This window comes from Condylura cristata, unplaced genomic scaffold (assembly GCF_000260355.1).
Source record: "Condylura cristata isolate star-nosed mole 26May11 unplaced genomic scaffold, ConCri1.0 scaffold00013, whole genome shotgun sequence".
Taxonomy (NCBI): domain Eukaryota; kingdom Metazoa; phylum Chordata; class Mammalia; order Eulipotyphla; family Talpidae; genus Condylura; species Condylura cristata.
The window spans coordinates 35,088,914-35,112,297 of record NW_004567114.1 but is presented as its reverse complement, the minus strand read 5'-3'; the positions used below and the strand labels follow the sequence as shown (position 1 = coordinate 35,112,297).

Genomic DNA, 23,384 nt, shown 5'->3' with positions numbered 1-23,384 from the left:
TGTCTCTGGTGAAGGCTCTCGCCGCTCCTGAGCCTCTGGCCTGTACCCCAGTTCTGTATGCACAAATAAATAAATCTTTAAAAAAAAAAATACCAAAATTTGTTTTCCTATGATTAAGGACCATTCCTCTGAAAAAATTTTTTGAGAAGATTTAATATTATATAGCAAAGGAATAAGAATAAGGTTTCTTGGTTTCAAAGTTCTGATTTGAAGTTAAAGCAAATCAATACCAAAACTTTCCTTCAACCAAATAAAAGTAGAGGATAAAAGCTTTTGTACATCCTCGGTATTATCAGGTTCCTAAGGATCTGAAATATAATACAAAGCTTGAGAATTATACATTTTGTACAATAAGTAAGTTGAAGAAATAAAAACTAAATATATGACTACACACATGCTTTCCAAACAATATTACAAGAAAACTTCTACTTAGCATCTTGAAATAATTTATATACAGAATTCAGAATTATACGAACCAAAAAGCAAGATGAAAGTAGCATAAATATAATAGCTGACATTATGATGCACCAGGAACAAAGTGCTTTCACCTCATTTATTTTTTTAGAATTCTATGATGCGGGCACTAATATACCAATTTTACAGATGAATGCACAAAGGCTAGAATTGGCCCGGGTTTACTCAGCTGTAGGTATTGAGGTGGATCTTCAAGCCCAAAAGTTTGACTTTAAAACCTGTGCTCCTAACCACTGTGCTATAATGTCTATCAATACTCAGTAAAACTTCAGAAATGTATTCATTCTTTCTTAACCTTATCATCATGAGATAAGGGATATTTCTCTTAACCATCTAAATTTTTAATATATTTTTTATTCCTTCCAACTATAAAACAATCCTCAACTTGCAGTCACTGATTTTATTTTACTTCTGTACTTTGAGGCTGCATTTGTTATACATATTTATTTATTATGAGGCTGCATGTATGTTAAGCTCTGCTAAGAATAATAACCAAGAGTGTATGAAATGCTTCATAAAATAATGTTTGTTTGAAATAAGAGGCGTTAAACACTTTCCCTAATTCTTTAACTATTCTCTTATCAAGGCTTCAAAGACTTGCTCATAAAGTGACTGCTGATGCTGATAACCACAGTATCTGACGGGGGCACATGATGCCCCGGGTTGCAATGCTACCAAAACAGTATCTTCAGTTTTTCTCTTCTATGTAGCAACATGGAGATGGGAGTGGACATTATGTAATAAATATAAAATACGTTTTCTTGAAATTCTTTCCCATTTTGCAGAAATACGTATCAAGCTAAATGTAGAAATGTTCTTTATTTAAAAAAACAGCCTATACAGACAACTCAAAGTCATACATGAATTTTAAAACACACACACAAACAAGTCTCATTTACAAAGTTATTTACATGATCAGAACCCATATGGCTGATTTAGACACAGAGATCAGTTGATGGAGACACAGCTGGGAAGAAGACTGCTGTAGTATTTTCCAGTACATGATATAAAGCAGACAAGGAGCCCCCGAGAAGGTAATTTCATCGCTTGGAAGATCTTTAGATTTTTAGATTCACACTTTATTTTATAAGTAAGAAATAAATCAAACTGGCTTTCAGGGGGACATGGCAGTGGCCTCAAGTTAATGACCATAATCACAGTGCTTCTTAATGGTCCTCCCTTTAAGGGCAGAGCTATTTGCAGAGATTACAGTTTTTACACATGACCTGTTAACTAAACCAATATAATTACTATATTGTTCTATGAAGACACAGGTGATCTTTAAACCCTTAAAAGTATAGATTGAGTTTTCTAAAGAGTTTTTTAGTTTAGATTCATCAACGATAAGATACATTACCTTTCTAGATAATTTTCTTCCTTATTCCTGCTTAAATGCGAAAGCTGACAGTTTCTGATTCACAGAAAGATCTAAAGGTTTTTGCTTTTTAGGCAAGTTCAGATTCTCCTTTGCTTGTTCTTTCTGGTTTTCAGTTTTCTGACCTTCGTCAGCCACACGTTTTCGCTTCTTTGCTTCAGTTCCATCACTAGCAGGTCCTCCTTTGGCCTTGACAGCCCATGCCTTGGTAAAAATATTTTGAGGGAAGATATTTAGGCAATAACAAAGAAACAGACAGGGAACAATTTCTTTATGTTTTAGGTAATATCCCATATATAAGGCAGCATTTGAATTATTAAACTAATCATTAAGGATTCTCATTCTTAACAAACTTCTAATTACTCAATTGCAGAGCATGTTAAAATGTTTACATTCTATCTGTAATGTTTCAGTCTAAACTGTGCGTGTATTTAGCCATATTAAGTGCAAATAACAAAAGGTGCCTTTTTAAGAATGAAACTTCATTTTGAGATTACCGTAGTAGATTCCCAAGCATTATAGGTAAACGTACAGGAAAATCCCATGTCCCCTTTAATGAAGGGTAGTACTTGGTAAAACTACAACCAGGAATTTACAACCAGGAATCTGACATCACTACAACCCCATTTTACTTCTGGGACTGTATTGTGTATTTAATTCCATTGTACGCTACAACCACATTCAAGAAAAGAACAAGTTTCACCACTACAAGGAGTTTTCATGTTGCTCACCCACTCCCCACACTCCTTCACCAGTCCCCAACTCCTGGCCCCCAGCACTCCGCTCCTCTACTTCCTATCAACTGGTTATTTCAGGAGTGTCACAGATGGTAAATACTCTTCTGAGACCTGCTTCTGTTCACGCAGTGAGAGCCAAACAAGATTCACTTGTTTCACCTGTCACTTTAGTCTCTTTTAATCTCTAATAGTTTTTCTCCTACTTTACTTCCCTTCCCACTTATTTATTACAGAATTGTTTACAATAACAGACCAATTAAACAGTAAATGTTTAAGGTTTACCTTAAAAAATTTAAAAATCTAATTAAGTTACAAATAACTGTTATATGCATTGTTCACAGTATGGCAAATGACATCCCTTCTTAAAATTTTTATGCATAATATAAATATGCAGGCAATGTTTTTTATAGCATGTCTACCCTGAAATAAAATCATTAACAATATTTGTAGCGCCACAACTGCATGATTCAGAAAGTGGAGAATATCTCCCCCCACTTTTCTACATCACTTGGGTTACAGGGACATTTAATAAACAGAAGGGAGAAATATATTTGAAAAGTATAAATAATATTTAATAATTCTATCTAAGGAACTCCTTTCTTCATACTAAATTAGTCATTTTTTTCTAGAAACTAGAATACTCTTCTCCATCCAGATAAAAATGTTGTTTTCATTAACAGCAAAAATAATTGTGTTCAAGTTTTTTAAAATATAATCATAACATTGCCAAGTTTCTTCCTCTTCTGCTGTGAAAGGTCTTATTCTATGCCATTTTATCTGATTCCTAGAAAACTTTTATCCCTTTATAAATACTTTTAAAAAGTACAAACATAAATTTGCCGATGAAAGTCTAAATAGAACTAAAGGAGGTTAGGCCAGTTTCTAGCTTCCTCATCTTGCAATTTCTTTATTCCCTAGCCCAACTGATTAAGGCCCACATCTATGCCACTAGGTACCTGTCTATACAACACCATCCAGGGGAAAGTTATTTGCAGGGCTTCACTGAGGCCCCACACACGCACTTTCCCCATGAATCAGAAAACTGTTCTTAGCCTTCCTTCACATGGCAGAAACCCACATGATGAGCAATAAGTATAATCCTCTTGGCTATTTTCCATGTAAAGGGCTGGACCAAAATACCAGCTTTTGTAATCTCCTTTAGTATTTAATATGAAAGAGCATTTTTTAAAAGCAAGGACCTAAAATAGTTGTCCAAAAATATGAGTTAATTTTATTTGCTTTTGATTTATAAGTAATGTACGTTTCTTGGGGTATTCCACTGACTTATAAAACGCAGGAACTTATACAAATATAAACAGTTAATCTGCCAAACAATTACCCGTCAACACCAATAGTTGATGTTGTAGATAGTTATAATTAACTATCAGTATTAACTAATAACTATTACATGTTCAAAGTGTAGAATAATTTCAGTTATTTAACTTCTTCTTCACCAAGAGTGTATTCCATTTCTAAAAACAAGGGTACAAATATTTTCAAAACCTAGGAATTCACTAAGATCCTAATTTCAGCATGATTATTCTTACCTTCCTTTCTTCAGTTGACAGTACTCTAAATCGAATCATTCCCTCTTTTATTATGTCTGCTTCATCTGAAAAGTCAGGATTGTCAGACAAAATATTACTTCTGTTTTCTTCTAGCCACATCTGGAATCCAGTCTTTGGCCTAAAATGGCAATTATGTGAAAACACTTGAAACTTAAGACACAGTTTTAAATACTTCGTAATTTTTCAGATTAGTCATTAACCATTAGTTTTTGCATTCCTACAAAAAGTGAAAGAAGCAGTTAATTATACCTGTTAATATTCATCTTATACATTACCTAAAACTGTTCTGGAGACTGCAGGAATGACAAGCTGAAAGATCCTTTGTAAGGCCAATTTAAAAGGATTACTCATATTAATATTTTCCAAGTGCAACAACCTTGAACACTGCATTCATAATACTCAGAATGCTAACAGACTCAAGGTCTCCAACCTCACTTAGCCCTTCTGGCCCTGTAAAATTCTTTCATATGTCCTTTGTAGGTTCTTTCTCTATTTCCCAATCCTGCTATTTGAGAGCTTCAAGAGTTCTCTCAAGTGCCTCACGCTCCCCACGCCCCTGTTCTCACAGCCGCCTGGCAGTGTCCATCTTTTTCTTCTATCATTACTATGGTGAGTGTAAACACAGCACACTTGTCAATTTTATTAGCTTTCACTCCTGATAAAAATTGTCTTTAGGTTACAAATGATTTAACACAAGCAGTATTTACTATCTGTTAGGCATGGCTCTAAATGCCTTATGTGTATTACTTCATTTAGTCTATAATACCCAGTTGAGGAAGGTACAATTAATATCTCCATTTGATAGAGGAGGAAACTGAGGCTCAGAGAGGTGAAATAAGTTACTCAGATACACAGATAGCAAAAGTCAAATCTGGGATTCAAAAGCCAGTGAGTTTGACTCCAGAGTCTCCACGCTTAGCACAGCAGCTGTGCTGCCTTCCACTAGGCTGTAGTAAATACTCAGTAATATATTTAGTGCGTACACAGGAAAAATTAGTGGCAAAAATAGCAGGGGAAAATGTTTACAATTTTAAATGAGAGCAAAAATATGGGATATAAACATATCTAATACAAATCTCACTAAGAATAAAATCTTTAATTTATTAAAAAAGAAAGAAGGTAATTGTTTATAAATGAGTAATTCAGTGATTTCTGTCTACACATGACTGTAAGGGATTGACAATTTCTGAAATGATACGAAGTTCAAATAGTCTTCTAAGGTAATTCTACTTCCAGAAAAACAATAAATCAAATAGCAACACTAAGTGAAAGTTCTCTAATTTACAGAAATGAATAAATACAAATTTTAATCAAATCTGGGTAATGTCAAAATCTAACTCATGGCATCCTAGCTCCAAATAACTGCTTCTAGAAAAAAACAAAATCGGACACTTTTTTTTTCAAATTTGATTTAGTTTATCACTATCTGTGACAAAATATTTGGCTGAACAGAGGTAATTCCTGAATGAGAGTTCAGTAAGTCTTTTATATAGTCAGTTGATAATACAAAAAGTTTAATTTTAAATAAAATTTTTACTCTTTAATAGTTAATTCTAATTTGTAACAAAATAGGATAAGTAAAGGCCATAGCTACTTCTCAAACTGGATACTGGTTAAATAAAATGCTAAAAATGAAATGGTGACTTTCTCAATTTAATTGATGCATTTCAAATAGTATAACATAACACAGATAAAGACATCAGCTAACATATGCCACTGGAGGGCAAGTAAGACTGGGCCACACAGGGATGCTCATTTTGCTGGGGCTGTATACAATGCTCCAAAATCAACGCAGAACAATTTTGTGATAGTGGCTGGTTTGACATGTACATATCAACTTGAACCATGGAGGAATCTACCTTACACCTATATGCATATGGAAAAATGATACTCCTACAATTACTGATTGCAGTAGTACTTGTGTGCAAGAGACCAGCAACCTTTTGTCCACGAGCACAGCATGAGATGGAGTATAGTATCCAACACATGGAAAGAGATTAAAGAAAACTACCCCCCACCCCTCACTCTTTGGCTTATTTCTTTTCTTTCTTTCTTTATAAATTTTCACATCCTTGTTCATTTTTGTACAATGTTTGATTTCTCCTCTCATTTGTTGTCCCCATAAAATTACTGCCACCACGACACCTGTGAACCATCACTATTGTCTCCTGTGCTTTTCCCTCCTTCCTGTTTTGATCCCTTCCCCTCCCCTGACAATGTCTCCAATTTATAGTTTGACTGCTAGTTTTGTTAAAAAACCCTTTAAGTATTAACTCCAAATGATCTGCACAAGCTGCTGTTAAGTATGGGGTCGGGAGAGGGAAAGGGAAGGAAAGCAAGATATAGAAGAATATGAATGCTACCATTTCTGTAAAACTAAAAGGGACAAATATAAGTATTTGGCACATATATAGAATCATTCTGGAAGGCTATCAAAAGAAACTTGCTGCTCAGATTGTTTATGCAGAGGAGAACTGGGTAGACAGGAAAGAAATTCAGTCATTACACATTTTCTTCTATTTTTTGACTATGTTTATCCATGTAGCTAGATTATTCTTTAATATCAAAGTAAATTAGTACTACTTCAATTTTTAAAAAGGGAAACAAAAAATCAAACCCAAAAAAGAACTAATTATAAAATATGGTATCCCAATAAAATATATCTACAAGTTAATACATATACATAATTTATCAAAGCATTCTTTAATGAACGATATGGATATATAGACACTACTCAGAACTTGTGGTTCCCTTAAACTCATAAGTCATCAGAAAGTCCACTGCGAGCACCATGCATTGCTTATAATAATGAATAACAGTTGGATGCTTTTTATTGTTGCCTCTGTCTTTTATTGAAACACTATCTTGAGAATACGTTTCTCTATGTACTGACCTTTGGCTTTCAGGGTTTTGAGGACAGAGATCTGTCACCACAGGTGTGTTGGCTGGTGAAATTTTAGGACTTTCTTCTTTTATTTCCTCAGTTTTATCAATCTGGGAAGTTCTTTTTTGGAAATAGGATGCTGCAGATGCCTACAAAGACAAACATTATAAAAACCACAAAAAAAAAACAACCCACCAAACAAAATGGTATTTGTTTTTTATGTATGTTACAAGCAAATTTTGAGAACTGTGAAAGAATTCTGTTCTAAAATTCTTATATTGACACGTGACATCCTGAAGGTCTCAGCTGAGACTATACATGCACACACACACACACACACACACACACACACGCACACATGCACACACACACACACGTACACACGCCCTGCACTTCAAATTCCATGCTTGCTACAGGAGTAAAATTATATGACCTGGAAAAGATAAACAAGGGATTTATTTCACTGATCACAAATTAGGGATTAAATAAGTAGCAGAGAAGGCAAAATTAGAACACAGAACAAGGGAAGACCCAGGGCTAGGTACCACATCAGTTGTCACTGAACAGGCACATGCATCAGAACCTCATGGGGAAAAAAAAAATTATAGGTAGATGTCTGGGTCCTCAAATCTGGGGTGTACATATTTAAAAAATGATTCTGGAGCAAAACCAAAACTTAGAACCATTGCTCTCACTAGACAATCAATTATAAATAATTAGAGCCTCCTGCCCTCTCCCTGAAACAGTGGACAAAACCAAAATAAGACCAGCAGATCACATGCTATTTACTGGAGATAGCAGAGAGCTGAAACAGTACCTGCTTAGACTTTGGTTTTAGAACTAGAGGTTTTATGACTGGAGACTTGTCATTATTGGTGGCTCGAAGAAGTGCAGTGGATTTCTTGGATGATTTGTTCATATTATCTAAAATATTAGTTGCACGTCCTGAATTCACCGAAATGTTTGGTTCTTTAGAACTGGCTGACACCTAAAGAATAAAATAGCATTAGTATTTTATTCTTGAAGAAGAAGAAGAAAAAAAAAAAACCCTAAGAGATATTTCCTTTAAATTTACTTTAAGTTATAGTCTCACTTGGGAAGATTAAATACATTTGGTATAATCTGATGCATATTTTCCCAAATACCATATCTCTGAAAACAACAGGGAGTAATTTTTCAAAACCATGGATACTTAGAAAGTATACTTAGAAAAAAAGAACTGGGCCTCCCTCGTGGCGTAGGAGGTTAAGGGTCTCTGTGGCCTGGGTTCCGTCCTGTCAGGGAGCTGATCCACATGGCGCAACAGACCGCTCCTGGCTTGCCCACTGCTTCCCTCAGCACTGCATTTCAGTAAATCGGCCTGTTCTGCTCTGGTGAATCCTCTCATTCTCTATACCTCTGGCCTATACCCTAGTCCTTATATGCATAAATAAATAAAAATGAATCTTTAAAAAGAAAAACAGAACTAACAGCTTAAGGGTGCACAAGTTAGTGCTGCTTTTGTCTTTGTTTTCACAAAGCTCTGCTTCAGGCCTAGGGAAAGTCATCTGTTAGTCTGGGAATATTTCTCTGTAGGGAGATGTATTTAAATAATAGAAAATATCACTGGGAAAAGTTTACCTTGAAGGGATTTACTCGTCCTTGGTTGCTAGTGGTAACTGCACCTTTCATAAAAAAGAAACCACATTTAATGATGGTAGTAGAAAGGTTTCTGGTTTTTTAAAGTAGATGATTATTTTAATCTACATTCTGTGAAAATAAATGTACTTTACAACTTTAAAATTATTAACGACTACATGACTTTCTTCCTATTTTTCAACAGATAAGAACTATTCCCATAGATGGGAACTATGCCAATGTGTCACTACGAAATATACAAACCCAATCCCAATATTCATAGCTTTTTGCTTTTCTCCTGATACAGTGGAAGAATGGTGCCTTGTTTTAGCTAAAGTTAATAATCCCTCTCCTCATGCTATGGTCCTACTCCCTCCTGCTTTGTGAAGAAACCTGACCTATCAGCCATCACCTCCATCTTTAACTCAAGATTTCCTCTTAATTGACACAAATTTCCTAACTTAAACAAAAAAACAAGCTCTATTTCACATCCCTTCTAGCCACCATTTTCTCTCACTTCCCTCACACCATCAAATTTCTCAAGAGCTGCCTATGCAACTATTTCTATTTCTTTACTGCTTATAAAATCCTTATATAATATGGTTTACTGCCTTACCACCCTATAGAATCTGCTCTTGCTAAGAATTCAATAATATCTATGTGGCTCAAATTTTCCATAAATCTTATCTGACTTCCAAACAGCATTTCACAAAGCTGAATATCACTTTCTTCTTGATGTGGTCTTCTACATACTCAATTCCCTGGTTTACCTCCTTCCTTTCTGGTATCAATTTTCTTTTGATGATTCCGCCTCCTCCACCTTCTGATCGAGATTCCATAGGCCTAACTTCACTTTTTTCCCCTCACTTTAGAGCTTCTCATAATCCTTGCTCACTCATGCTCATGGTTTAAATGGATATATTTATGCTAATGGTCTTTACCTTGTATCTCCAGCTCAGATTAATTTCTCGAGTTCCTCACCTAAATATGAAACTCTTTATGTGACAGTTTACTTATTTAAGCAATCTGGTACCCTTCTACCTAAACCTTACCCTCCTGTTTCCTGACGAGTAAGTAGCACCATTATTCACTCAGGTACTCAAGTTAAAATCTGAGTCATTCTTAACATCATGCACTTCCACATTCTATGGCACTTCAAAACCACCTCTGTTCTCCCCATCCTTTTCACCATCAACCACTACCACCTGCTTACTCTGTGTCAGTAGTCTCCTTCCATAAGTCCCTCCTCCACAGCATGAGATGTCACGACTTTGCTTAAAACCTACAAAGGTCCCTCAGCGATCTTAGAATAAAGATCAAAATCCTGATCATGGGTCCCTCCTTGGTGGCACAAGGGATTAAAAACCCAGCACTAGGAAGCTCACTGCAGCCACTGCAGCACAAGTTCGATCCTCTCAGCAGTTTATTTCAGTCAGTCTGCCTGCTCTATTCCCCACTCTGTCTCTGGTGAATACTCTCACTCCCACCTCCTACACCCCTGCACCTAACGCCTGCACCCCTTTTCTTGTATGAATAAATCTTAAAAAAAAAAAATCCTAATTATAGCCTACACAAATCTGCATGACATGGTGCCTTTTCAGTGCCCAAAACCATTCAACTCACTTCCTCTTTTCTTTGTGTTCTTCATAACACTCTTTTATTTTCACACAAGTTGTTCTTCAAGCCCACCTGCTTTTCTTTTGCTCCTGTCCCTACCCATCTTTGCCTAGTTGACTTAACTAATCAAGACTCTTTGAGGCCTTCTTGGGAGCTCTACCCATACCTCACCACTTACTAGCTTCACCTATTGTGTGCTCTTTTAATGCTGTGCACATTTTAAAACTTCATTACAGTAATATATGTATATAATTTAAGAGGTTAGTTGGTTACTATAAGGTTTATGCTTAAAAAAAAAAAAAAAAAACTGGCAGTTTCCTATTCCAGTCTTCTTGATCTCCTAGTTTCAACCTCTAGAGGCAACAATTTTCAACTCCTTTTAGCTGCTTCTCCAGCAGCCTGCATATAACCGTAGTGACATCCAGACCTATCTTCAATATGTCTTCCCAGCTGGGCTGCAACAGCATTAAGTCAGGGATCAACCTCCATGTCTGCTTAACTCGTATGTGTCCTCCATCTAGCCAAATACCTGACATCTAGCCAAATGCCTGATAAAAGGCATTTAATAAATATTTGTTAAGTGACCAGTTGACCAGTTTTAGAATAACATCTTTGATAAAGGTGTTTAGATAAAAAACATTTTTTTTGTTTTGATAAGAAAAATAAATAAAAAACAGGCACTAAATGGTAAGATATATTTGAGTAGCAATAACACTTTAAAAAATTGCTTGGAAGATTTTCTTGCTATTAAATATTTCCTACCTGATGTAACAGTTGGTAGATCAGAAGAATTTGCACTTTTAAAAAATGGACTCTGTCCTATGGAATTAAGGCAAAACAATACAATTAATTTCAAAAGAGTCATCGTCTACCATCATAGATCAAAGATCTAAAAAGGTCTAATTATTCTATTTCTCTCAGCCAAGAAATATAGGGAAACCACATACATTTCTCATTTTAAATTTGAATTAAAAATGTATCTTACCATATTTAGGTATTTCTGGTTTTTCTCCTATATCATCAGATTCTCTGGTGTCTTCTGCATCATCTTCAACTTGATTTCTAAACCTGGGCTGGCTCCACTCTGTAGTAGTGTTACTATAACTAAGAAACAATATAATTCAATAAAGAGTTGTATAAAACACCAATATATTAATCCAATAGCAAAGGAAAATTCAAGAAGTGTTTCTTACCCAGCATTCAACTTTTTTCTGAAATCTTCTTCCTCCTCCTCCTCTTCTGCCTGTGTTGCTGCCAATTCTGCTGCCTTTTCTACAGCTAGTTCGCTAAGCTTTTGGGCCAATATTAACCTCCGAGAACGAGAAGCATATTTAACTGCTAAATTCACAGCATTTGGAGTCATTAGATCAGCAATTTCTATACAACGAAATTCCCGCTCCAGTTTACAAGAAAGCTAACACAAAAAAGGAGAGAGAAATGAAATCACGCTAAGAAAAACTTAAAAAAGAAAAAAGACATGCGTAAAATTGAAAAAATACTTTTCTAGATATTGCACCTCATTGATTCTAATATGCACATTTCTTTTTTTTTTAAAGATTTATTTTTTTTGCATACAGAACTGGAGTATAGACCAGAGGTTCAGGGATGATAAGAGGAGTCACCAGAGATAAGAGTGGGGAGCAGGACAGGTAGATTCACAAGGTACACTGCTGAGGGGGGCAGCAGGTGAGATTGTGGTCTGCCAAGTAGTGTGGGTCACCTCTCCCTGGCTGGGACTTGAACTTGAGCTGAGGTGGCTGCAGCTGGCTTTGTAATGCTGCACTTTAGCTGCTGTGCCACCAGGGAAGGCCCGCTAATATGCACATTTCTGGGCCCTCCCTGGAGGTGCAGAGGGTTAAAGCACAGCACTAAGAAGCTAAAGCCACTTCAGCATGATTTCAATCCCCGCTCTGCAGGTGACCCACATGGTATGGCAGACCTCTCCTGGCATGCCCACTACTCTCCTCAGCAGTGTATTTCCTCGGTCGGCCTATTCTGCTCCCCACTCTGTCTCTGGTGAGTTCTCTCACTGCCCCTGCGCCTCTGGCCTGTACCCCAGCTCTTTATGCACAAATGAATAAATCTTTAAAAAAAAATGCACATTTCTATACACTTAAACGTGTGAAATAGGGAAGCATCTTAAAACTGATGGTAGGTCACAATGGGAGCATTTTTCTGTCTCAGTATCTTAAATAAATAAAATGATAGAAAATTTTACAATCAATAGTACCTTAGATACATGGAAATAAGGCATATCATTTCAAGCAATTATGCTTACAAGGCAAGTGATGTATTTAAAATTCAAATGTGGTTCTCTAGATTCAGTCCCCACCACACCCTTGCCAAATAGAGTAACAAATTGAAAGAATAAATTGTATATGACGTGCTTATTTATTATTACTTTGCTCAGAATTGGCATATAAATACTACTATGTGAATCTGAGTGGGGCAAGTATATTTATCCATTCTTTATGTGTTATCCACTATGCTCTCCAATTACCAAAAGTCATAAATTTTCAAATTAACAACTTTTTCTTTTCTCTTTTTCTATTTATGACATAAAATGAAGGACATTCATTTACTATTGCTTAGAAAACAAAGACTTTTTCTGTGAAATTTTGTCAACTTAACTTGAGGAAACTAAAGTGAAGAATAATAATACTTCTAAGTCTACCAAAGGTCTCATAATTCATAGGACGGAAGGACTGTAAATGAGACATCCCGTTCTCACCCGTCAGCGCAGAAGGTTTATATATTCACCATCCTGTCCTCATGTTCCCTAGCATCACTTGTCTATAAGCAATACTTATCAGTTGGGACAATACTCTGCTGCAGGAGTGTTTGAAAATGAAAGGAAGTAGTATGCAGCTCACAGTTCCTACACCAAACTATGGGCATATGTCAGAGGGCCAAGGACTGCAGAAGAACAAACCAGTACCCAAAGCTACTCGTTCCCTATGAAGAACCACATTTCCAGAGGAAAAGTGCCTCTAAGGCTAAGTGGTAAATAAATCAAACATGCTTCCTTACATGTATTGTAGAAAGTAAAAAGGTTGCTAGTTTCTATAATACGAACAACACTTTATAAAAGAAACAAATCTTAATCCATGATAAACTTAACTTCTTTAATACTAAACTCAAAGAAGGCAGTGTTGTAATAGAGGTGAGAGAAGTAAACACCAATTTATAGAGATTGGACTTATAATCACTCTGTGGACTTGGATATCACTTTTCTCTCAGTATCTATTTTCCTCAACTCTAAAATGAAAAGTCTGGATCATTTACGCTCTCAAAAAAAGTGGGGTCTACTGTGTACCAGACACCACATCAGAGCCAAATATACGGCACTGAATGAGACATGGTCACTGCCTGAAAGGACTTAAGCCTACTAAGCTGCAAGATGAGCAGATAAAAAAATTATACTCTCCCATAAACCAACCTGGAGTGATAACACAAATGTATGAACCTGATGATTCCAAAGTTTAATTATCTTCAAAGATAAATTTACTTAAATTTCCAAGCCACCAAAACTCACTCACCAACTGCAAAATAGCTTCTACCACGCACAGTTGCGAAAGAGGATGACCAAGGGCAGGCATGTATCTCTAAAAGCCTTATCCACGCTTTAGCCAACCTTGGAGGTCTAAAAGCCACACTCAGATTTTATTTGTTGCACATGATAAAAGTAGAAGCTAGAGTTGATGCTTTCTTTCTTTTTTTTTTTAATTATTACAAAAGTTTATTTTTACATCATTTTGCACATTTTTTTTTTCCATCTCGATTGTAATCCCCGCGGGTTTCCCATCACCAAATCACCCGTGTGCCACCACCATAGAGTTGATGCTTTCTTAAGCATCAGAATCACCTGGAGAGCCTATTCTAACAGACCCAAAAGGGAAATAGGCTGGGAAAGTTTATTTCTGCCTGTATCTTACAAAAGTTAATATCTGAAATATTTTCATTGCAACATCAACTGGAAAACAAAACTTTTAAGGGATAAAGACACCATAAAATACAACTTAAAAAATCTAGATTGTGGACCTTAGTGCTAATTCACATACCTTTTTTAACCTATAGAAAAACATTTAACTTTAATTTTTTCTGCATATTTATTTTACTCACCGCAAGCAATTTCATTAGAAGTTCCTGTTGTTCTTTTATTGCTTGATTTTTAGTGCTTTCTTTATATTCATAACCATTTTTAGCTAAATAATCAAGATGGTTGTGAAACATAACCGAACGCCAAAATTGTTCCTATAAAAGTAGAAAAAATGCTTAGAATCAACATCAGCTTCATCTCAGGCTAGTGTCAAATATTTCACAATACCAGTTTCTAAATAAAGTATTTTCTAAAAATACTCTTATCTTCTTTTTTGTTAGTTTTTTAAAAATTTATTTTTACGTACAGAACTGGGGTACAGGTCAGAGGTATAGGGGCAGTAAGAGAATTCACCAGAGACAGAGCGGAGAGAAACAAAGTACACTGCTGAGGGGAGCAGCCGGTGGGTCAGGAGAGTGCTGCTGTGCCATGTGGGTCACCTCCTGGGGCTGGGGGTCAAACTAGCTATAAAGTGGCTGTGGCTGGTTTGCAGTGCTGCACTTTAACCCGCTGAGCCACCAAGGAGGGCCTTTTTTGTTAGTATTTTTAGTATTCTTTTTGTAGTAAAATATCTTATGTAAAATTGACCATTTTCACTATTTTTAATAATGGGGTTCAGTGGCATTAAGTACACTGAGTGTTATGCAACCATCACCACCATCCATCTCTGGAGCTCTCGTTTTTCTTTCTTTTTTTATTTCATTATATATATTGAGGTAAAAGTGGTTTATAACACTGTGTATAATTTGGGGGTACAAGTTCACACCTCTTCAGATGCATGCTATGGGCAACATGTCTACCACCAAAAAGCCAGAGTCCTCCCCCTTATTTCAGTGGGTTCCTCCACCTCCTAGCATCTCTTTCCCACAATCTTCCTCTATAGGTTCAGTTCTATAGTCAGATTTCTAAGGTTTGTTTTAGTGTAGTTTTTCTTTATATTGTACCTCGAGGTAGAGTCACCCAGTATTTGTCTTACTTACATCACTTAGCATAGTCCCCTCCAGTTCTATTCATGTTTTCATAAATAAGATTTCATCTTTTTTAATAGCTGAGTAGTATTCCAATGTGTAAATATACCACATCATCTTAATCTACTTCAGTTGTTGGGAAGTTAAGTTTTCATAATTTGGCTAGTATAAATAATGCTGCAGTGAGTATAGGAGTGATATATCCTTTTGTATTAGTGTTTTTGTATATTCTCAGTAGATACCTAGGTGTGGGATTGCTACACTGTAAGGAAGGTGTACTTTAAAATTTTGAGCAGCTCCATACTGTTTTCCAGAGGGGCTGAACCAACCTACATTTCCTCTAACAGTGGATCAGGGCTCCCTTTTCCAATACCCTTCCCAACACTTACTGTGTCCAGCAGAAACACTCCTTTATTTTAGTATTTTATTTTAGTATATGTGATGCCAAAGCAAACACATGAAATACTCCTTTATATAACATATAGTATCTTCTCACCCTGTTACTGCTGCTTATTTAATTATAATTTTTTTAATACTCAAAAGTCATCATAATATTTTTCAATGCTAGAGTTACAGGCAGTATGTTATCAAATTCAGAGTGTCAAGGTAAAGTTTCCACATACCTCCATTTGTCCTTTTTCTGTTACAATCTGACAGTAAGGAAGCTTAAATGATAATATAGCTACAGCAGGACGTGGAAGGGTGGGAGGAAACCGAGAACCTTTACATGGAATGCACCTGTCAACAAAGAAAAATCTCACCATCAAAACTTCCCAAAATGTCATAAAAACTGCTAAAATATAAAATTCCAAAATTTAGTAACTTGGAACAACACTAATCCAGTAGTTCGCTTTGGCTCTCTTTAGTTTTTCCTTAACAAATTGCTGATTTTTAAAATTTAGTAATTTTGCCACAAACACCTGTCATGGGACCTATATGATAAACAAGAACACTCTACGGTAAAATGTTGATGAAGGATAGTCACCTTCCTTCATCAGTTCGGGAATATTAGCATGGGGATACCTGGTATCTGGTAGAAAATATAAATAGAAAAAGATGAACTGTCTTAAGGGAATTGTCTTATTAGGTATTATGAGTAGGGCAGAAAATCCATTAATGATATAAAAGATTTTAATGTATACCTATTCCATAAATCAAAAGTTGCTTCATGTGATGAGATTATAATTCATTGGACAATGACTGCTAACCCTTCTATGCTAAATTATGTCAGGTATTCCAACAATACCTACTAAAGTAATTTATTAACTAAAAACATTCATTAAAAAGCATTCATTATTCAAAGGGTAATTTATATACAGGGAATTTTCTTTTAATTTATATACTCTAAATTATCTGTAAGAAAAACACTGGAAAATCAGGATTGCATACTATTAAGTACCCCTGGGCAAAGTTTCATAGTCATTTTGTTATAGGGCATTTGTGTATGTCCATAATATGATTGAATCTTAAGCGATGGGGTGAGGATCCACAGACAGGCAGCCCAATTCACATTGGGGTACCCTGTAACAATTTTAAAAACACAGGATTTTGCTCAGTGCTTACTAATAGTTATCCATTTAATTTACAATACAATCTTTTAGCTAGAGCTAAATGCTAAAACTTTCTTACAGGAAAATAGCAGAAATTAAGTCATTAGGGTTTGAATTTTTCATAAATACCTTCTATTACTATTAAGAGCCCACTGAGTAACTAAAAACCAAAACAAGTGGAACTACCCAGGAGACCTTCTCAAACTATAAACTATACAGGCTCCCTTCCTGTACAGGTTCCCTGGTGCTTTTTTGTGGTCATGTGATTAAAAATACAAACATGCTTTCAGAATTTCAATCATTCTAAACATACAATCTCATTTTCTTTCCTCCTCCTCTCATTTTACGATTTCATATAAATCAGTGATTTTTACCACACACGATGAAGTTGCAGTGCAAATAAATTTATTATAGCGATGGGTCATGCATCTGGGTCACAAAAGCTACAAGTTTACTAGTCACACAAGATGAAACAGAACATGCACATTCACAAAGGCCAAGTCTAATTACATACATATAAATGCAGTAACAGAATTAGGAGGCACATGAAGAGTAACTTTAATTGCCTTGACACCTTTTTCTGTAATGTGATTTATACCCTTTTTAAAAAAAATATTTTACCGCTCTGGGGCTTCCCTGGTGGCCTAGGGGTCAAGTCTCAGAGCTATCGAGCTATTGCCAACCAATGCAACATAAGTTCGATCCCTGGCCAAGAAGCCACTTGGAGCCCCAGGCCTCTCCTACCTCACCCGCTGCTCAGCAGTGTATTTTCAGTTTGCCTGTTCTACTCTCTCTATGCTGTCTCCAGTGAATCCTCCCAAACCTCTGGCCTATACCCCAGTTCTTGTACATATAAATAAAAAGTAAAATCTTAAAAAAACAGTTTACAACTCATATTCTTAATTGAGTTAGTCATAGAAAAAAGAAAAAGGAAATACTGATGAGGATTTTGTTAATAGTTCTTTTCAGTCACACATCAAGGCAAAAGACCAATTCACATTTCTTATCTCTTTCTTAACTTTAAAGACCTAAAGTAGCAAAGATAGTTTCTCTACAAAATATTCCTTTCACCGAAGAAGAAAAAATAAACTCTCTTATCTGTTAATTTGCCTACAATGAGTGAGTTTCCTGGAAACTACAGCTAGACTATTTGAAGAAGAAAATGTGACAAAACAAATCACAGTTTACTAAGGACATAAAATTACTTTCTTTTCAAAGGAATCACAAAATTTGTTCTCTTAGTAAAGGAAGACCTGGAAAATATCAAACTGGAGAAAATGAGGACCAATATCCAGCTGACTGAACTTCCCCAGTCAGTGTTGTTGCTTGGTCTTCTGCGTTCAAGGGACTTTGTTCAAGACTCTAAAACAGTTCTGACTCAGGAGTTGATCATGATTTTAGAAACAATCTCTTCTTGGCGTGGTCTAAATTAACTTTGTGTAGTACAGCACATGTAGTCAGTACTACAGCAAAAGCTTATTAGAGTAATAGCTTGGAAAAAGAATGTTTTCAAGCACATTAAATAATTCTAAAGAAAAGATACTTTAAAACAACAGAGGAGGAAGGCTGATGTTGGAGAGAGCAAATTAAACTGTAGCTCACAAAATTAGTAAACTCTCAGTTATGTATTAACCAGTTTCTCTCATGGAAACAATAAAGACAGTTTTTGCTAAACTGAAGTTCATTTCAAAGGGAGGTAGAGTTGAAACTTCTGTATTCAGTAATTTTTCATATTCATAATTAAATGTAGGTGTTCTGAAATGACTCATGAATTTTTAAAAATTATTTTCAGTAAAATATACTCCTTGATAAAAAAGAAAGCATAAATACTGCTGAATCTGAATTAGAAAATGCATTTTAAATGAAAAGATTAAATAAACAGTTATTACTAGTCTTGAAAAACAAGGCTTTTACTGTTATTATTAATAGCTGACATTCAAGGAACACTCACTAAAGGCCTAACAGTGTTCTCAGTACATTCTATGTAACAATCTAGTTCATCTTCACAGCAATTCTGCATGATGGATACTATTTTCACATCTCCAAACTTTCCCAGGAATGGGGAGAAGTTCCCTGGTTGAAAGCTGGTTACCATACTTCTAGTCTTATCCCTGACAATCTAGTTACCACACATATCTTTCTTTTTGCAGCATAAATCAGGTTACATCAATCCTGGATAAAACCTTTAAATGACTCTCAAACATACTTCAAATAAAATACAAATTTCTCCATCCTGGCCAACTATGTAACCTATGTCTTAACTTTCTGACATCACCTTGGAGTTATATCTCCATTACCACTTTGTACTCCAGCCATGTTTAACACCCTAGTTCCTAAAACTCACTAAGCTATTTCTGACCCCAGGGACTTTGTACCTGCTATTTATTTTCTCTGCATAGATTATTTTTATTCTCCCTCTAAGTTTTATTTTAAGTATTATCTCTATTAAGAGTTTTCTATGATCACTCTACCTAATCTATAACTTTCTGGTATTCTCTATCATGGATCTGCTCAAATTAATTAGTGGCATTTATCCCAAGTACTAATTAAATGTTTACTTGTCTTCTGTTATCTGTCTTTCTAATCAGACTATAAGCTACATGAAAGCAAAGATATCTCTATTCACCAAGTACCTATATAACATGACTGACCTAATAATTTAGATCAAGAAAATGTTTGGTGTCAAAGGGGAAAATTTTTAACATGATATTGTATAGATACTATAAAGACTAAGAATTCTTTTTATTTATTTATTTACTTATTTAAGCATACAGAACTGGGAGAAAGGCCAAAGGTGCGGGAGAGGTGAGAGGACTCACCAGAAACAGAGAGGGGAGCAGAACAGGCAGGCTGATGAAGTACACTGCTGAGGGGAACAACAGGCAAGACAGGAGAGGTCTGCTGCACCATGTGGGTCACCCCCCTCACTGGGGATTGAACTCGTACTGCAGTGGCTGTGCTATCTTCGTAGTGCTGTGCTTTACCCTGCTGCATCACCAACGAGGGTCCAAAGATTAAGAATTCTATACTTGTGGTCAGCTACTAAATTTCTATTAGTCCTTTCCTTTATTATAATAATTAAGCTAAGAATCTCAGAAATGGCTAAACCTTATACATTCCACTCTAAATGACAGTTTAAAATAAAAAAGCTGTAACAAAGATAAAGTGCCATGTCACACGGGTGATTTGGTGATGGGAAGCCCATGGGGATTACAACTGAAATGGAAAAAGGCACAAAATGATATAAAAAAAATGCTATAGTGACACTAATAAACTTAATTTCTATTTTCTTCATTAAGTTCCAAGCCAGGGAATTGGTTGAAAACTTCAGTGAGTATGAAAAGTAAATGAACTAAGGTGACACACACAAAAAAAACAAAAACAAAAACATAAAAAGCATAATATTTCAAAGTACTTTTAAAGTGCAAATGTTAAACATTTTCTAGTAACCCACCTCAGTTGCTGGGGATTCTCGTGTATACCAACCACCCAGTAGTGATCAGATTTTCCTTTGCAGTGTTCTCTTGTGTTACATATAGGAGTCCATGTGTTACCAAGTCCTCTGTTAAGCATTCGAACAATGCCTTCTGAGTCCACATAACAGGGGGTACCTGTATGCCAACAGAAAACAAAACACTTAGAGATGCAGCTAAATCACATACTTGTTCAATAAATCTTATTTCAACTAACAATTCAACTTTGAGTTTAAAAAAAGGCAAATAATTCAAGATTACGCCCCATAAGTTTTTATAAACCATATAGACCTCACTGAAAGTGGGGGAAATTACAGGGTAATATGACTTAAATTTGCCAAGTGAAAACTGTTATTTTCAGTGAAAACTATGCCACCTGCTGGAATGTAGCAACATTTTAAAAAGCCAATTTTAGTAAAGGAAATTAAACTTGAATCTGTCTTCCGAGTAGAGACTTTGAAAAAAATGAGAAGAACCTGGTGATAATAAAAAAATCTGTCTTCTGTACTCTCCTTTCCCACTCCTCTTTCTTGCCAGGTCACTGTTCTGTTCCCCAACTCCTAGGAAAGTAACTTTTGCTTAGAAAATAAGCTAAGCATCCCATTTCCCAGCTCTTATCTTCTGTACATGGCAAGTTCCCTAACTATCCCCCTTTCTGTCTGTGACTTCACACCAGCAAATAGCACTCTGCAAATAGCAACTTCCTCAGAATCTATATCTGATTGGTAAGAAAACTACACAAACAGAAGTTATTAATGATCACATTATTAGAGATTAAATGGACTAACATCCCTATTGAGAACACAGGCATAAATGATTGATTTTCTAAAGGCAAGCTGGAGTTTTCAATGATTTTGAAGAGCACAAAGTTCCAACACTAGAAACCACTAGAGACAGTGTTAACAAGTATCTTAAAGTATGGCTCGGCTCTCCCTGGTGGGGCAGCGGGTTAAAGCACAGCATTGAGAATCTAAAGCCGCTTCTGGCATGCGTTCAATTCCTGCCTTCCCTGGAGGTGACCACATGGTGTGGCAGACCTCCCCTGACTTACCCACTGCTTCCCTCAGCAGTGTACTTCGTCGATCTGCCTGTTCTGTTCCCCACTCTCTCTGGTGAAGCCTCTCACCGCCCCTGAGCCTCTGGCCTGTACCCCAATTCTGTATGCATAAATAACAAATAAAAAAATCTTAAAAAAAATAAAAAAATAAAGTATGCTTCAGTGTTCCCCCAAATTACCTGCTATCAACCACTATTAAATAAACTTATATTAACACTATCCAATAACAAAATCAAATGAGACATAAAAGTAGCTTTTAATTCCACATGAGAAGGGGGGATAGATTAAATTTAATAATAGATTTGTTAACTCTATTATTAAATTTGATATATCTAAAATATTACTATTGTAACATGCAAAGTAAAAGAACTGAAATTTGCATACTTTTTTTCCATACAAAATTTTCTAAGCTTAGAGTATTTCATGCTGATAGCACACCTCATTCAGATTAGTCACATTTGCCCAGTAGTTACTGCAGTGGATAAAGGAACAATACAAAATTACTAAGTTCTGTGTAGAATATGCTTGAAAAGCCACAACTTTACCAATGATTTATTTGTATTTCCTACTTGTTATAGAATAAATTTTTGGAAAAATACATATCCCCCCCATTCTAACTTTTCTAAGAATTCTCATGAAGAGAAACAATGGCTACCTTACTTAACAATTCCAGTTTTGTGAACATATTAGAGTAAGGAAATTTAAACTTATAATCAAATTTTCTTTACAAAATTAGAAAATAAACAATTTTCTTCTTGAAATATAGTCTATTTTTTTTAAAGGGTGGGAGAATCTGTTGTTTTTTAAAATATTTATTTCCTTATACATACAGAACTGGGGTATAGGCCATAGATTCAGGGGGGTGAGAGGATCCACCAGAGACAGAATGGGGAACAGAACAGGCAGACCGAAGAAGCACACTGCTGAGGGGAGCAATGGAGAAGACAGGAGAGGTTTGTCGTGCCATGTGGGTCACCCCCAGGGGCCAGGGATTGAACCTGCACTGAAGCAGCTGCAGTCACCCTCACTGCTGCACTTTTAACCTGTTGCTACACCAGGGAAGACCTGAAATATTCTTAATAAAAATAAATGAATTTATCTTGCCTTCAGCTGAAAATCCAACCCATACAAGGTAGGATTTCCTTGAAAGAGGAAGAGGATCACCATGTAAAATTTGTTTTTTCTTTTTCCCCAGCTCTATTAGTTGAACGCCAAGGCACTGCTCTCCATCAAATCCAGTTCCTAGTGAGAAAATATAAATACGTATTATGTATCAAAGGTTATTTTTTATTTTCTGTGCACTGAATTGATTTTGTGATAAATCATTACTTTTTACATATAATTCACTAAGGTATTACACAAGTACTGGAAGCAGAACACTGTTACATGACTTATTTATTATATAAAGCAATTATAAGTGGTAATCCATTTAATTAAGAATTTATCTTTAAGATTTATTTTATTTATTTATTTATGCATAAAAGAACTAAGGTATAGACCAGAAGTGTGGAGAGTAAGAGGATTCACCAGAGAGAGAGTGGGAAACAAAACAGGCAGATCTACTGAAATACACTGCTGAGAGGAGCAGCAGGCAAGACAGGAGAGGTCTGCTGCACCATGTGGGTCAGATCCCTGGCCTGGGATTTAACTCACACCACAGTGACTGGTGATATAACTTGATAGTGCTAAGACTGTAATCCCTGTGCCAACAGGGAGGCCAAACTCAAAAACTACTGAGAGTGCCAGACACTAGGACTACATAGTTAAGTCAAGATAACTCTTCTCTTGAAACTCATATTCACATAAGAGAAAACAAAAGAACAAAAGTGCTGTTATCAAAGAGTTAAAAAATAATGTATTATGGGCCCTCCCTGGTGGTGCAGCGGGCTAAAGCACAGCACTGAGAATCTAAAGCCGCTTCCGCATGAGTTCGATTCCCGCCTGCCCCGGAGGTGACCACATGGC

The 23,384-nt window shown here is 35.9% G+C and overlaps 1 protein-coding gene across 2 annotated transcripts in view; it reads right to left on the bottom strand.

The window, feature by feature from the left end:
* Window positions 1-203: 203 nt before the first annotated feature.
* WDHD1 (WD repeat and HMG-box DNA binding protein 1) overlaps window positions 204-23,384 on the bottom strand; it is a 50,987-nt gene continuing 27,806 nt past the window's right edge. For both annotated transcript variants that reach the window (XM_012724632.1, XM_004681853.2), the window contains exons 15-26: window positions 22,524-22,661; window positions 20,344-20,500; window positions 15,963-16,077; window positions 14,395-14,526; window positions 11,466-11,686; window positions 11,258-11,376; window positions 11,035-11,091; window positions 8,659-8,702; window positions 7,856-8,026; window positions 7,048-7,187; window positions 4,134-4,272; window positions 204-2,053 (exon numbers count right to left, since the gene is read on the bottom strand). In XM_012724632.1, the coding sequence (XP_012580086.1) occupies window positions 1,853-2,053; window positions 4,134-4,272; window positions 7,048-7,187; window positions 7,856-8,026; window positions 8,659-8,702; window positions 11,035-11,091; window positions 11,258-11,376; window positions 11,466-11,686; window positions 14,395-14,526; window positions 15,963-16,077; window positions 20,344-20,500; window positions 22,524-22,661 (1,634 nt within the window). In that variant the 3' untranslated portion in view covers window positions 204-1,852. The remainder of the gene's footprint in view (window positions 2,054-4,133; window positions 4,273-7,047; window positions 7,188-7,855; window positions 8,027-8,658; window positions 8,703-11,034; window positions 11,092-11,257; window positions 11,377-11,465; window positions 11,687-14,394; window positions 14,527-15,962; window positions 16,078-20,343; window positions 20,501-22,523; window positions 22,662-23,384) is intronic.